Source organism: Metopolophium dirhodum, chromosome 7 (assembly GCF_019925205.1).
Source record: "Metopolophium dirhodum isolate CAU chromosome 7, ASM1992520v1, whole genome shotgun sequence".
Classification (NCBI taxonomy): domain Eukaryota; kingdom Metazoa; phylum Arthropoda; class Insecta; order Hemiptera; family Aphididae; genus Metopolophium; species Metopolophium dirhodum.
This window is the reverse complement of record NC_083566.1, coordinates 9,935,172-9,950,344: the sequence shown is the minus strand read 5'-3', so window position 1 is coordinate 9,950,344 and position 15,173 is coordinate 9,935,172. Positions and strand designations below refer to the sequence as shown.

Here is a 15,173-nt window from a genome sequence, read left to right as displayed (position 1 = left end):
TGTTCGAATAGTTATGTTTCAATAAAATTGTCAGACTAATCTAAAGTACATTAATATGTATTTTATAAAATATAATAAAACAAACCCACATACTTATGAAAATATAATAATGGGTATATATTATTATTATTTTTTTTTTAAACCAGACATATTTATAGTTATATTCCCTAGCATACATTCTTGTCTTATAGAATAAATTACTATTTGTCTGAGTTTATGTTGTTTATTATTACTGTTTATTATTATAAATGTATAAGAAAAATGTAAATAAAAAATAAAAATAAATATTTATAAAGTTAAATTATGTGCAATGCCTTTTAAAAATTCTAACTTGTCTAAGTTATCGTCATCGTAGATTCTTTGTTGAATACATTTAAGGCGAGCATTTTGTAAATTGACGTTCTTTTTTGCTCTTTTTGAAATCCGTCCTTGTATAAGCTGTTCAATTGTTGATTCTGTTTCATTTTGCACTTTTTGTATTAACTTAATGAAGTTTAATAGACCTGTAGCATAATTTAAAGAATCATTATAATTATATTAATATATTTCTAAGCTATAAACTGTTTCAACTTACCTGGATTAGGAGAAACTAATCTATTTATTTTTCTGTGCCATGATTCTGCAACGTTTGTGGTTCTTGGCAAACCAAGATTTAGACGGTCAGCTACTGACCACATTTCTGGAGGAAACATTGGTGGATTACGCATGGTTTGTTTTGTTGGTCTTCCACTCAAACGCATACCGGATTTTCCCAAAACATACGTTTCCTCAAAATATTGTGATAATTGTTGTTTGGTTTCGGTTTTAAACAATGGTTTCAATAGTGTCCACCCATCTACAATCTTACACAATACTCATTTGTAAAGTAAATTACAATTCAAAATTACAAAATAATAATTATATACTAACCATATTAGCTGGTAAAAATGCCAAGGCAGGTATTTGCTTTGCTAATAAATTGAATTCTGGATCGTTCGAATACCTTGAAGAGAGACCAAGACTTTGAAGTTTTTTGTAAATGTTTTGTGATAAATGGAAAAAACATGCAGAATGTGTTGCGAGAGGAAACATATCATTTAATGCATTAATTGCACCTTTTTCAAAATCAGTAACGATTTCTAAATCTGGATTATCATTAATTTTTTGATTATTATCATTGCAGAATTCTATTAAAAGTTTAAACATTTTTACGTAAAGTTCTTCTGTTTTTGAAGTCATTAATGCATATACAAGTGGAACAAAAATGTGTTGTGTTGTGTCATTTCCTCGCTTTATTAAACCGTGAATAATATATAATTGATAAAAAATATTTGGACATACTTTAAAAGTTCCATCTGATATCTAACAGTTCGATTCATGTAAAAATGTACAATTTTCATAAGTCGTAAACAACAAAACTTCGTTGGTTTTTTTTACTAAAAATGCATTACCTGATAATGTTTTACACAAGTATAATGGTAAGTCAATCATATCTGCTGTTTGTGGCTCCAAATAAACATCATCATTACGTATTTGACGTTTAATAATTTGTCGAGCCGCTTCTTTACTGACATTAGAATTAATTGTTTGAGACGTTCCTGCGATTGCAGCGTGGTATATTTGTATTGGTTTATCTTGATTTTCTCGGTCACATTTTTTTATATTTTATTTTATTTTTCTTGCTCCTACACTTATTGGATCAGCTCCGTGAGAATGGTGATTTTCAGAAAAAATACAATTTTTGTCAATATAGTGTTCATTGTTTTCACAAAAAGTCCGAATTTTTGCACCACATTGTTTTTCACAAGTCCAATAAAAAATATGTTTATCGTCTATTTTTCTTATGTAGTCTTTATTTTTTATATATAAATAATTATTAATACTTAAAACTACACCACCATGAATACTATTTAAAATTTCTATGTTCATTTTTAAAAGCACGTTATTTTCAGCAACAAAAATCAATTGCGTATGTCCGATGTCGTACTATACTGACTATGTTCCTGTCAACTATAACGTATTCTAGATAAAATTTTAACATGTATAGTATATAATCGCATAACGCATATTGTTATACTTATCGATTACTCACGCAATACGAAAAACCTGTTTTCTGTGTGAGATATATCGGATCATGTTCTAGAATTCTTAGTTTCGCAGTTTTTTTTTAAATTCTAACAAATAATCTTTCAAACAAATGACTTGTCGAACACATGGCTTTTCTAAGATAAGATTCTTCGATAACATGAACTTTCGAACACACATTTTTGAACACATGACTTTCGAACACACGGCCGTCGAACAGGCAACCGGCACCCGTTTGAAATTCATATTTTTACAACATTTGATATTCACTCGATTTCTCATGTAACGATTTTCTTATTTTGTTGTAATTAAAAAACGTATGACTGTAGATACTTGAAAATTTCACTCAATGTTTATATTAGCATATTCTATACACCATACAATTTTGAAAATATTTTGACTCTTTTTGAGCTGTTTACGGACATAGTCAGTTTTCAATTATTTTAGTTTTTTTTTCTATAAATATCAATAAAATTTTATTCGTTGGGTAAAAAAGCGTGAAAATTTAATATAAGGCTGCTGATATATCGTTCTAATAGCAGTTAAAAAATATTAAAAATACATGGGCTCAATTTTTATTTATAAGCATTTAAAGTTCAAATTTTGACAACATTTATCAAATATATAATTTAATAATTATTTTGTAGTTAAAAATTTATAAAATGTTCAACTTTTATGGCTAAGGATTGAAAATTTAAAACAAGGTTCCACGTTAATAGGTTATATATAAATTACTTTATTCACTATAATATCATCAATTAATATACTTGGTAATATCATAGGCTGACGGACCGTTTTCGCTCAGAATCGTTTTTCTTATACAATGATATTATATCATTGAATTCAAATTTAACACCATCCATTACAGTGACTCACTTGTAACCTACTGTACAGCAGAGCGACATCCACTTACCTACCTTTTTTTAATTGACCTCCCTTTTTATTTAATTACTGATAAACGAGTTTTGGATAAGTACCTACCTACATAATAGGTACCTGTCCTACCTATATTAATTAAAAACTATTTTTAACGTATTTACTTATTATTTTTGTCTTTTAGTTTATCTAATTTTGTATGATTAAAATATGTTTCCTTTAAACCCAAATAATTTTTAAGTACCTACAAATAATATAGAACTCAATTTTATTTTAACAATAAATACTTTTATTAATACAGTGTTGACTTTGTAAATGGGTAGTAATAAATTAACTGTACATTCAGGATTACATGCATTCAGGTGAATAATTATAAGATTGCAATGATAGATGTAAGATGTAAGATGTTAGATGTAAGATGTAAGATGTATTGTTGATTCATCAATACGATGCTGGGTGGACTTGAGGACTTCCCATGTTCAGCGACCGACGTCGACCCGTTTTGTGGTACAGCGGAAACTTCGTACAGCTGACTGTTCGACAAAGACACTGTAATATTATTTGAAAAATATTATTTCTACTTAATCGTAATAACTGGGTATAATGAGTTTAATATTATATTATATTACAATAAATTTGAAGTACCTATATTATTAGCTTTTAATAATTGGGACGTCATTTTTGTAGATATTGATTCGGACAAAATGATGCTGGCCCAGCGCTATGCCACGGTTTATGGCGTACCTATCCGATGAAATTGTTGGAGACTCTTTCAAACTGGGCAATCTGATAAACGGTGACGTGATCGTGACTTCGCGGCCATCATAGGGTAGACCAGAATACACAAAAATGTAGGTCATCGGGCTGTCGGCTGTATGTATGATAAAGTCCTGGAAGTGGGAATTACAATAGCCCCTAAAATGCTGTTACACCTCAACCTTAATAAAAACAAAGAATGATTAAAAAATGGCAACGGAATTGGCCTACAAATCTGAAAATAAGTTTATGGACAGATAACTTATCAACGTAATATTATGACCGATCCAATAATAACTTTCCATAGTTACATCAGACCTATGTGCGACGGCTGCTCACCAACGTATCGACATCCACCAGATAACTTTGGTAAGTTTTCAAACTATACCGCTCATTCTTGCGGAATGCTAAAGAAAATTAATTTATTAGATAAATATTATACTATAACAATTTTTAAATATAGACGTTTTCAACTCACAGTTATGCAGATGGATGTCGACCGGTTTGGGAGCGACGTCTGATACGCCATTGTTCTAATGAATTCAAACATAAATAATATATATTATTATAATATTTTTATATGTATATAGGTACGGTTAGGTATATTAAATTAATTAAGTAGGTACTATATTAATATAGTCTATTAATTATTATTTTACTATGCTTTTATTGTATTAAAATATACACAATGATTTTTAACTTACATTATTGGACCGGACATACAGCAACGTCGAGTTGAGGTACCTGTCCATAAACACATGTTCATCAGCAAAATATAATATAAAATATAAAGTAAAGAGATGCATAAAGAAAAAACTGTATTTATTCATACAATTTTGAAATCAAAAACATTAGAACAATAGATAATGCTTTCTTGATAAATTAAAAATATTTGAAGATTTTATTTGTCATACGTTTACATGGCAATAGTACAATTCTATTAAACCTATTAGGTACGTAAACAACATTTATTAATATGACAAATATTTAAAATTTCAAAAAAGGGGGAGCCTCGTGTTAATACCCCTCACTTTGTTTTTTGGATAGCGCTGGGAGTTTTTGTGCAAAAACGTCGGGACCTGGTGCACATTTCTGCACAAACGTTTGGCACATTCAAAAATCCAAATATTCAATGTGGGGGGGGCTACCGTTTAAATGCCCCCCCCCATTTTGTTTTAGGCATAGAGCTTTCAGTTTTTGTGCACAAACGATTGAACTTGGTGCACATTTCTGCACAAACGATGCACAAACGTTTGGCGTGGTCAGAAGTTCAAATTTCGAAAGTGGGTGGGCTATTGAAATGGACCTGAGTGGCCGAGCGGACTAAGGTGTCGGTTACGACTCACACCGTCGCAGGTTCGAATCTCGGTCACGGGTGGCTTTTTTTCCGGGCAGACATCTGTCTGGAGAGAGAGGCCGCCATCCCCCGACCGGGCATGGCAGAAACCTACGGGTGCCCAATTTGAAATTCTGCCAAACTAAAAACACATATGTTTGAACATGATTTATTATGTATTAATTTTTTTAATGATAATAGTATACTTAAACCTAGTGTATATTTGTAATTAAATACTAATAATGTAGTAATTACACTAACTAGCTTTCAAAAAATATTTGATCAATCAATTTCATGTGATTGACGATTGTAAGTAATATTATTGTATAGTCTGCAGGAGATCATTTTTTCTAGGGTTGGGGATTTTTATTCCGCAATTCACCGTCTCTTTATTATAGTTCAGTGCATATATTGCGTAAAATTATGTATATAATAATCTTACCAATATACCGACATAAATCGTTTTATTGTCATGTAATGTGCAGTACCTACACTGCAAATAAAAAAAAATAGAAATTCTACTATTCTATGATTATTGGTTATGTGTATGGATCAAATACATTTTGGGGAGGGAAGCCCTCCCCCCTCAGTAAATCCAAGTTTAAGGGGATTCCATACCGTGATTTTCTGTTTTTATCTAACACACGCGCGACATATAGGATTTTTGACGGATTCTTTGCCAAACATATCAATTGATCTAATGAAGTGATGAGAATTCTGAAAACAGATTTGAATTCGTCGTTAAGTCTACTTGAAATCGACTTTCCCAAAATTTTGATTTTTTGATTTTAGCTTCTCCAAAAATTGAAATACAAAAATGTTTAAATACTCTTTTTTAATATGACGTTTTCTGGAACTTGGGAGATGATATCAAAAATGTGGGAAAGTCGATTTCTAGTAGACTTGACGACGAATTCAAACCTGTTTTCAGAATTCTTATCGCTTCAATATATCAATTGGAATGTTTGGCAAAAAACACGTCTAAAATACTATGTCGCGCGTGTGTTGGACAAAAACAGAAAATCACGGTATCGAATCCCCTTAATACAAAGTGTGTATAGTATACGAACAAAATTATATTTTAGCCTCAGCTGTAGTGCAGTATATATATATTGTGCAGTGGCAAGGGCTTGAAGTTAGCTATTTCAGTCGCTATAGGGCCGCATTTCGCCCAAGTCTGGAATTGCCTTCCTGCACGAGCCACACATACTATTTTTTTCACACCTCTGCACTCACCGATCACGGCAAAGGTATAATGCAGGGATCTATGCAACAACCATAACTCTACGACAACAATATTTCATGAAAGAAACGATTTGGTTTTATTTATTTTAAACGTCACGCGCATGAATATAGGTTACATAAATTATGTAATATGAATATAATTATAGATGTAACCAAAAGTTTATGTTTTGTAAGGATCGTGGTATAGATTTCAGTGTTTGGTTGTGCATGGGATACGCACATGATATAATGTGTGCCCAGCACTTTTTGGGATTTCCACTTTACCATCAGCGGCAGGTCGGAAAAATGACACTTTTCAACGCTTTAACCGCTATCGAAAACCAAACTTTCAGTGCAGGCGTGACAAACATAATATATATTATTGCTATCGTACTAACTACTATAACACTTATAGTTTAGATGAGTAAGTCAGGAAAACTTTAAAATAAAATAAAATCTTAATATAGTTGGATGAACCATTCAACTATATTCAACAGTTCAATGATTGCAATTATTTTTTTTCGGTCCATTGGCATGCGGATTGGATACATCATATTATATGCTCTTCATCGCGATAATTTCTTGAGCAAATAACCAAACGCCTTTTATGGTAGGAAAAACAGTATAGAAAAATCTCTAGTAAGCTTAGAATTTCCAAAAAAAAAATGCAGAATAATCGGGAAGAAAGGAACCAGTTGCTGCCAATCATTATGTACCTATTACCTATACATAGCTATAGTTAATCCAAAAAAACCTGTTTAGGTATCTGCCTGCATGTATGCATTAAAGTCTCAAATTATTTTTAATCATTCACTTTGGTTAGTGTAAAGGGAGACCACGAATGTTTGGCACCGTTAAAATTTAAAAACCATAAACTTTATTTACCTATATATTATATTATATTTTATGAAGACGTTTTTGAACATTTCACGGGTTTTCTACACTTACTGTTGCAAAAGTCTGGCCACGCACGATTTCTAATATATATTTATAGTATAATTAATAATACAATTTTATTATTATTATTATTATTATTATTATTATTAGTATATGAACGTACGGCAGAGTGTTGTTGTTTCTGTGAGAGCCGCGCGCGAGCCCTCCTCCATCCAGCGCGATCATCGTCCCAAACGTTTAAATATTTATTATCAGCGGGCGGCAGAGTGCAAGAAATACGTACCTACTCAGCGCTCGGTGGTCGACGTGGAGAGGAGAAGACGATTTTGATGATAATATTATATTACTGTTGGAGGAGGAAAAAAAACCGTCCCCCACCGCTGCAGGTCACGTTTATCTTTGACCGGTTGTCGGGCGGGGGGAACGGAAGGCGGCGCCAAGACAGCGGCCGCCTCCTGGCCATTAGTCCCGCACCGGCGTGCCGTTGGGCGGGCCCACCTGACCTAACCGTCACGTCCGCCGGCCACGCCGCCACAACTGCACCGCATCCGTTCAGTCCGCACTCGAACGCCGTCGCAGTCGTTTTGTAATGCCGTACGCGTTATAATAATAATAATAATAATAATAGTAATATTGTTCGTGCGCTTTTCGGTAATAATATAGTTGCTTTCGACGACGGTTTGTGCTATCATATTTCCGTATAATAGAATATTGGACACTGCAGTCGTCTGCGCGCGTTGTTGTCGCGAACATTTTATGCAAAACCGATCGACCGTGCGACTGTTATTGTGTGTTCATTAAAACGTATATACCAGCTACAGTCGGGTATATAATATTATAATAGAAAAAAATCGTAAGCATAAAAGTTTTGAAAAATGCCGCGGCCCAGTCGCGACTCGTACGGCGACCAAAAACCACCGTACAGTTACATATCGCTCACGGCCATGGCCATTTGGAGTTCGCCCGAGAAAATGCTTCCGCTGTCCGACATCTACAAGTTCATCAGCGATCAGTTCCCGTACTACAGACGGAACACGCAACGCTGGCAGAACTCACTCCGGCACAACCTGTCGTTCAACGACTGTTTCGTGAAAATCCCGCGAATGCCGGACAGACCGGGCAAAGGTGCGTACTGGGCTCTGCACCCGGCCGCCCTGGACATGTTCGAGAACGGTTCGCTGTTACGGCGCCGCAAACGATTTAAGCTGGTCAAGTCCGACAAAGACAGGTGCGCAAAGTATATAATTTATTATGATATGATTATAGGGATAATCTATTTTAATGTCGATCATTATGACAATACTACCAATACCCATATATAATAATGTAGGTATACTACTATAATATAGTAGTACCTACAATTATGTACCGACTACACAATAGGTACCAAATAATATGAAATATCATATAAATATAATATATATATACCTAGGTACCAAAGTACACTTCTACATTTATTTACTTCTACTTCCCATATTTACCTATTAAATAAATAATGATATAGGTATGCCTCAGTCAAATCCCGTCTCCCTATCAGGCACACCCCTAGCATATTAAATAATGTAGATATTACCTCAACTTATAATATATTATATTTTTAAATAATAATAAAATACGCCGGCCATATAATAATATGTATATTTTGTAAATATTGCTTCATTCTAATGATTATCTTCTATTATATTCAGATTGGACAACGAACTGATCGCTCTGGCTAACAATTTGGCGCACATGCAGCGCAACCATCCATCCATGTCGGCGGCCTCATCGTTGTCGTTGGCGGCTACTTCGTCGTCGGGCGCGTCGTCCGCGTCGTCGTCTTCGCCGTGTTCGTCGTCGGCCGGCAGCCCGCCACCTCCGACGCAGCCACAACCACCGTCGTCTCAACACGGTGCAGCGGCCGCTCCCCATCACCATCAGCTGCACTGTTACGACGACAGCAGCAGCGGCGGCCGTCGACGCCGCCACCGCAGCCGCAGCCGTAATATCGCGGCACATCATGACCATCGGCACGCCATTATCGCCGTGGACGCGGTCACCGCTTGCACAACCAAGCCGGCGGTCAAAAGACCGTTCGACATCGAGAGCCTAATCGGACCCGATCCGTTGTCGGCCACGTCTCCCTCCGCACCGGCGCAACCGCTGGCCGCCGCGGACTACACGGACGACGAAGACGACGACGACGTAGACGACGACATTCTACGGCGATTCCCGTCCATCGTGCCGGCCGCGTACCGGGCTCCGTTGATGGTGCCGTACGATTTCCATCACGCGGCGGCAGCCGCGGCGATCGCGTTTCATGACCATCACCAACACCACATGCACCACAGCCAGCTGCAACAGTTGCACCAGCACCACCACCACCACCAACAACAACAACAACAACAACACTATTTACGGTACGCCGCGGCGTCTTATTTTCCGCACAACTAATATTTAGGTATAATAGTATATAATAAGCGTTTGCCGTCTATATACAATGTTAATATGATTTTAGACCACAATATAGGTAATAATAATAATACTATGTAGTAACGTGTTCCGTAATAAGTCGCACTTTGACCGACCGCACTTTGAATTCGTAAGTAGGTATTATTGGTATACGTCTTATTATAATATTATGTTGGATAAGCGTGGCGTGGCGTTTGCGCTCGGCACGATGATGACGATGATGACGATGATATCTACTCTCGTGTAGCGTGAGCACACTTTCGCGGCGACAATTTATTTACAATATATACCTAATATACCTATCGTAATACGTATAGATTTTCCTATGTACATATATACCTAGGTACAGGTATAGGTACTATGTAAATATATACTTACGTAATGTACGCGATTCATTACGGTTAGTTATGTGTACACGCGTACCTATATATATATTATATTATTTTAACCGTTGTTCTTAAATTATATATACATAATTTATTTGTTTGTTTTTTTTTCCTAACTGTAAGGTCTGTACAAATTAGCCATCATTATTACATACATATGATAATATAACCCATGATACTATTTCAGTATATTATGACAATGTACATAATATATAATAATATGATCGTGTTAACTATAAATATTATATATATATATATATATGCCCACTATAGTAATATTATTAAACAATGACGTACTGAACCTTTTTTATAATAGGTATATATTATTATATTAGCAAATAAAATTGTAGTTTTTAGTATTCGTTATTCTGTGATGTAGTTTTTAATGTGCAGTAATAATTATACATAGGACATAATATATAGGTGTATATTTCCGATGATAGGTAATTATTATTAATTCATATACCTATATTATATTATATATATATCGATGCGATTTCGTTTTCTGCCCACGCTGTGGAACCTAACCTTATTCTTATACATAATATGTATAATTTATATTATGTATACTGCGAACACTCATTATTATTATTATGATTTGTTTTTAGTTTTTTTATACATAGAATATAATATATATTCATATGAATGACTTAAAAAGTTATAACTCTGTTACCCCAATATTCCTCATGTAACAATTTGAAGAAAAAAGGTGAATATAATTATTTATTTATTATTATTAGTAGGTATTATCATTTACGATTGTAATTATTGTGTTCGTAGAATTTGTATTATATATAACCTATATGTATAATATTCAAGTGCAGTGTAATGTTCGTCGAATAAATGTGCAATTTTCGTAGAAAAAAAAGATGTTGTTTTGTTATTTATTTTTTTTTGTTTACTCTACCTTTCTGCAGATATTATGATCACGCTACTATCTGTTTACATACTACATGAAAACATAATAAAATAAATTACCCTATTCGTGCATAGTCCACGTAGGTATCATAGCCGTGTATATAAGGTATAAACGAGTACTATTTATATTCTGGCAATACTGCAGTTGTATGCGTCAGCAGTGGGCAAATTGTTTGCTGCTCATATCAATTATAAATATTGCAGCTGCAGAAGTGACGTTCAATTTCAGAAATCGAACATTGTCAAAACAATATGAAGTATGTTGACATAATTTATCAGTAGGTATAACGAATAAAAAAAAAATTACAAGAAATTTAATTTTTGGATACAAATTTCCAACATTTAATTATATTATATAAAATAATTTTTTTGAAATTTCATTTAACATATGTACCTACGTATGTCTATGAATTCAGAAATATACGATATAATAAAATTACACACTATTATTATATACACAGTTGTTACATTATACTGTATTGTATAATGTAATCTACATAATAAAAACTATACTAATGGAATTATTATTAATAATTGTTTTGGAAGTGGATTTATAAACTTTAATCAAATTTCAACATTAATTATTCTATAGAAATTTATTTTTCATCATATATATTAAATACAATTACAATAAGTTTATGACATTATGAAATATGTGCATATATTTATGTAGAAGTGCCATGAATATATCATGATATATAATTATATGTTATACTCGTTCACAAAATAGAGGTGGATTTAGCTATTTGGTTGCTCATGGCGGAATATATTGTGGGGCTTCAAATAAATAAACAGGATAATCGAAAAGTTTTGATTTTTAAATAATTCTTCCATTTTTAAATTGTGGTAAACGATATAAAACTATATGCTCTAAATGAAAATTAAAACTATAATAATATAGTCTCTTCCGTTGAATGGGGTAATAACTTTGATAATATGATAATTTTATTCACCATAGTACCACGACAGTTTAATTTTTTACTTTCATAAAATGGGGTTACTTTGATAACACATTACGATATGTATAGGTATCAAAGTTACCCACAACGTGTGTAACTTTGATGGCATTTTAAAAAGATCATTAGTATATCAGAAGATGACAACGGAAATTTAAAATTTTAATTTTAAATACAACTTGAATAAAAATAAAATAACAAAATAAAACTGACAATATTTCAGCAAACATTTCTTTTTTTAACTATAATATTATTGGAATTTGGAATCACTACTCGGTTCTCGTAGATTATTGGCCATTTCAGTGTTTAAAAATATTCTCATTATTATATTATTTATCTAGATAAATTACCACAGATAACCATTGTACATTTACCCAGATGAGACAATTAGATGATTTGATTATTTTTATCTAGATAAAATGATTAAAGAAATAATTTTATCTAGATAATTCCCAACACTGATAATTCCAGACCCACGTGTGTACATTTTTAGAAACTCGTTCGACAATAATATTATTGTTACGATTGATCGGATGGCACAAAATAATTTACCTTTAAATTCTACAACGACCAAACACTGTTTATTAATTTGTACACATATTAGTATATTACATACGTTAGTACAATAGTACATCAAATACAAAAATACATATTATTTTATAATTTAATTTTAAGTGGAAAATTAAGTTCTATAATATCATGTATAAGCATAAGTATATGGGTACCTATATTTTTAATATGTCTGAAAGTTTAATTGAATTTTTTTTCTGCACTTATCGTTAAATAATATTACAAAATGGCTGGGGGCCCAAAATTTGTGTGATCGTATGGACCCGTCGTTTGTGGTCTGAGTATTTAGGTACCCATCATATTAAATTATATTACATATAATATTATGTATAAACAATAATGATCATTGCACTGACGTCGTCTTTTTTCGCACAATCATGTGTATCTCTATACCGTTTATGATGTAATATAATTACTAATTAGTAATCACTAAATACTTATTACCTATCTATAAATTATTTTCACCGCAGCCACTGCATGCTATAATATATTATCTGTAATCGAATGGAAGCGGTCGCGTTTACTATACAATCATAATATATATGTACCTATATAAAATAGTGTACAGTATAATAATTCTATACTTCAAGCATATATATAGTCATTGTCGATAATAGAAAAATACGTGTTTTTTTCGGTTTGCATATATTATATAGGTATACACTGCAGAATAGTGAACACAGTGTATGCGTATAATGTAGGTATATAATAATATATTATATTTTCATAACATTTGTAGCGAAAATCTTCTATATAGTTATAATATTCTATAATGCGTACCTATAAAGGCACGTCAAGATGTGAATAAAATATTTTTCAAACAAATATATGTTATGGGTGGTTATTGGTATGAGGTAGTATTATAGTTGCCTGCCGTGAAGGTCAAAATGTAATTATTTGTTTTTACAATTTTTCACAATAGAAAAAAAAATAGAAAAATCTCGCGTCACAGCTGTACAATATTGGGTTGAAGTGCGTATCTATTATTTACACGCTGAAACGACCTTACAAATATTTATTTTTTTATTTTACGTCTGATGATAGTTTAGCGAGACGTATTAATTTGAATAACCGTGCAGTAAGGAAGGCGCAGTATATGCCGTATTATATTACATAATTCGATTTATGAATACAAAAGAACGAGCGAATCTCTTGTGAAAATAAAGTGTCTATAATAAACTATAAAGACGCTGCTGTATATTAATGTACTATACTAATTTATAAGCATATTATCTACATATCAAATTTATGAAAAATTGTTCAATCGGCATAACATATCTTTTTTTCTTTGCAAATTATGTGATGTATATGCTGCAGTTAGCCCCTGCAGTCCACCTCGACCAAATTGTTTGAAATTAAATGTTAATCACAGTGCTGCGTTTGTAAGTAGTTGTAAGTAAGTTATTTCCTAGAGTGTGAACACGAACAGTTTCAAGGCTATGTGGCACATGTGAATTAGGTTTTGTGCTGCAGCCCCTTATCACAAACAATTAATCGTCTTCACTCTTGCCAATTCTAACTGTATTCCTTGTACCTAGATATATAACTGTATACAAATAAAATGTATTTTCCTATAAATACATAGATAATATAGCCATGTAGGTATACTTAATACTAGCACACATTATATTATGTATTTGTCAGAGTTTTCAAACATATATATATATAGACCAATAATCTGTACGTATTATTACATGACATATTGATATAGGTTATAAGTATAATAATTAGTTTATAGTGAATAAATGTATAGTGTTTACTGTTGTACTCATATGGGCCATGGGCAACACGTACCACCAGCATTTTGTGGGTGGCTGGGTGTACGCTGGCACTATTCTATATTATACTTTCTGATTTTTCGTGATCAACAAAATTGCGTATAAATAATAAAATACGCACGTATATACCAGGTATTGTACTCGTTTCGTTTAATGTTTTTTTCAAATTTAAATTACCAATACGCTTTATATTTGACAGACGACTGTAATCGTTAATATACCTACATATACAGGTATAGTACATATAGTCAACACTTTATAATAAGATACGTTAATTTAATACATTTAAGACAATTATAGATAAGTATAGTAAACATTGAGTGAAGTGTTCAAGTATAATAATATTTACTCATAATATATTACGTATTTCAATAATACAATAAATTATTGTTGCAACATACAAATATTGACACCCAAACTAAATTAATCTACAATTTTAGACCCCACAAATTTGTATTTGCCCAGAGACTACTGGATGTTCTAAGGACGGACCTGGCCATAATCCACACAAGGCTACAATATCTACCCACTTAGTATCATGAAAATGTATTCATATTTTATATTATTATGCTGGCTAAATTATGTCTGTTATTAATTTTCTTTTAATTGATACAAGCAAATAACCTATTATAACTGTTTATTTGTATTTTATAGGTATTGTTTAAAGTTTTATCAAAAAACATTGAAACATTAAACATCAGTTTTTACTTTCACGATTCAATTAAATTTATATTTTTCCGATTGCTGTTTTAATTTGTAATTTCTTATAGTTTTCCAAAATTTATTAAACTTTCCTCGCTTACTTTTTGATCATGAAGGATTAATAATTAATATATGTTATTTTTATTTTCAATATAAAACAAATAAACTGTTATAGATTCATATATAATATAGATGCACATTTCAACAATGAATGCAATTGTAAATGAACAAATAAGGCTTTTATTTATCAGAACACAGA

General features: G+C 32.3%; 2 protein-coding genes and 1 long non-coding RNA gene across 4 annotated transcripts; 1 reads left to right on the top strand and 2 right to left on the bottom strand.

Moving 5' to 3' along the window:
• Nucleotides 1-288: 288 nt before the first annotated feature.
• Nucleotides 289-1,218, bottom strand: LOC132948371 (uncharacterized). The gene is made up of 3 exons (XM_061018800.1): nucleotides 910-1,218; nucleotides 575-842; nucleotides 289-503 (listed from the first exon to the last, which is right to left on the bottom strand). The coding sequence occupies exons 1-3, from the start codon at nucleotides 1,216-1,218 to the stop codon at nucleotides 289-291; spliced, it is 792 nt and encodes a 263-aa protein (XP_060874783.1).
• Nucleotides 1,219-3,248: 2,030 nt separating this feature from the next.
• Nucleotides 3,249-7,450, bottom strand: LOC132949586 (uncharacterized). Of its 2 annotated transcripts, XR_009665113.1 has the most exons (5): nucleotides 7,317-7,450; nucleotides 4,401-4,440; nucleotides 4,175-4,229; nucleotides 3,586-4,103; nucleotides 3,249-3,489 (listed from the first exon to the last, which is right to left on the bottom strand). It is a non-coding gene; the product is annotated as an uncharacterized LOC132949586 (long non-coding RNA). The 2 variants fall into 2 exon arrangements; XR_009665112.1 differs by having other exon boundaries at nucleotides 3,586-4,229.
• A 237-nt stretch (nucleotides 7,451-7,687) lies between these two features.
• LOC132949409 (fork head domain-containing protein FD4-like) lies at nucleotides 7,688-10,844 on the top strand. Its single transcript, XM_061020284.1, has 2 exons — nucleotides 7,688-8,381; nucleotides 8,842-10,844. The coding sequence occupies exons 1-2, from the start codon at nucleotides 8,029-8,031 to the stop codon at nucleotides 9,584-9,586; spliced, it is 1,098 nt and encodes a 365-aa protein (XP_060876267.1). The 5' UTR covers nucleotides 7,688-8,028; the 3' UTR covers nucleotides 9,587-10,844.
• Nucleotides 10,845-15,173: the final 4,329 nt, after the last annotated feature.

What these genes read in the sequence shown, in the direction of transcription:
- LOC132948371 (XM_061018800.1), bottom strand. Translation starts at nt 1,218, where the DNA reads ATGACTTCAAAAACAGAAGAACTTTACGTAAAAATGTTTAAACTTTTA. An exon ending in CATTTTTACCAGCTAATATG is followed by an intron (nt 843 to 909) that starts GTTAGTATATAA and finishes GTATTGTGTAAG; the next exon opens with ATTGTAGATGGGTGGACACT. An exon ending in ATTAGTTTCTCCTAATCCAG is followed by an intron (nt 504 to 574) that starts GTAAGTTGAAAC and finishes ATTATGCTACAG; the next exon opens with GTCTATTAAACTTCATTAAG.
- LOC132949409 (XM_061020284.1), top strand. Translation starts at nt 8,029, where the DNA reads ATGCCGCGGCCCAGTCGCGACTCGTACGGCGACCAAAAACCACCGTAC. An exon ending in GTCAAGTCCGACAAAGACAG is followed by an intron (nt 8,382 to 8,841) that starts GTGCGCAAAGTA and finishes TATTATATTCAG; the next exon opens with ATTGGACAACGAACTGATCG.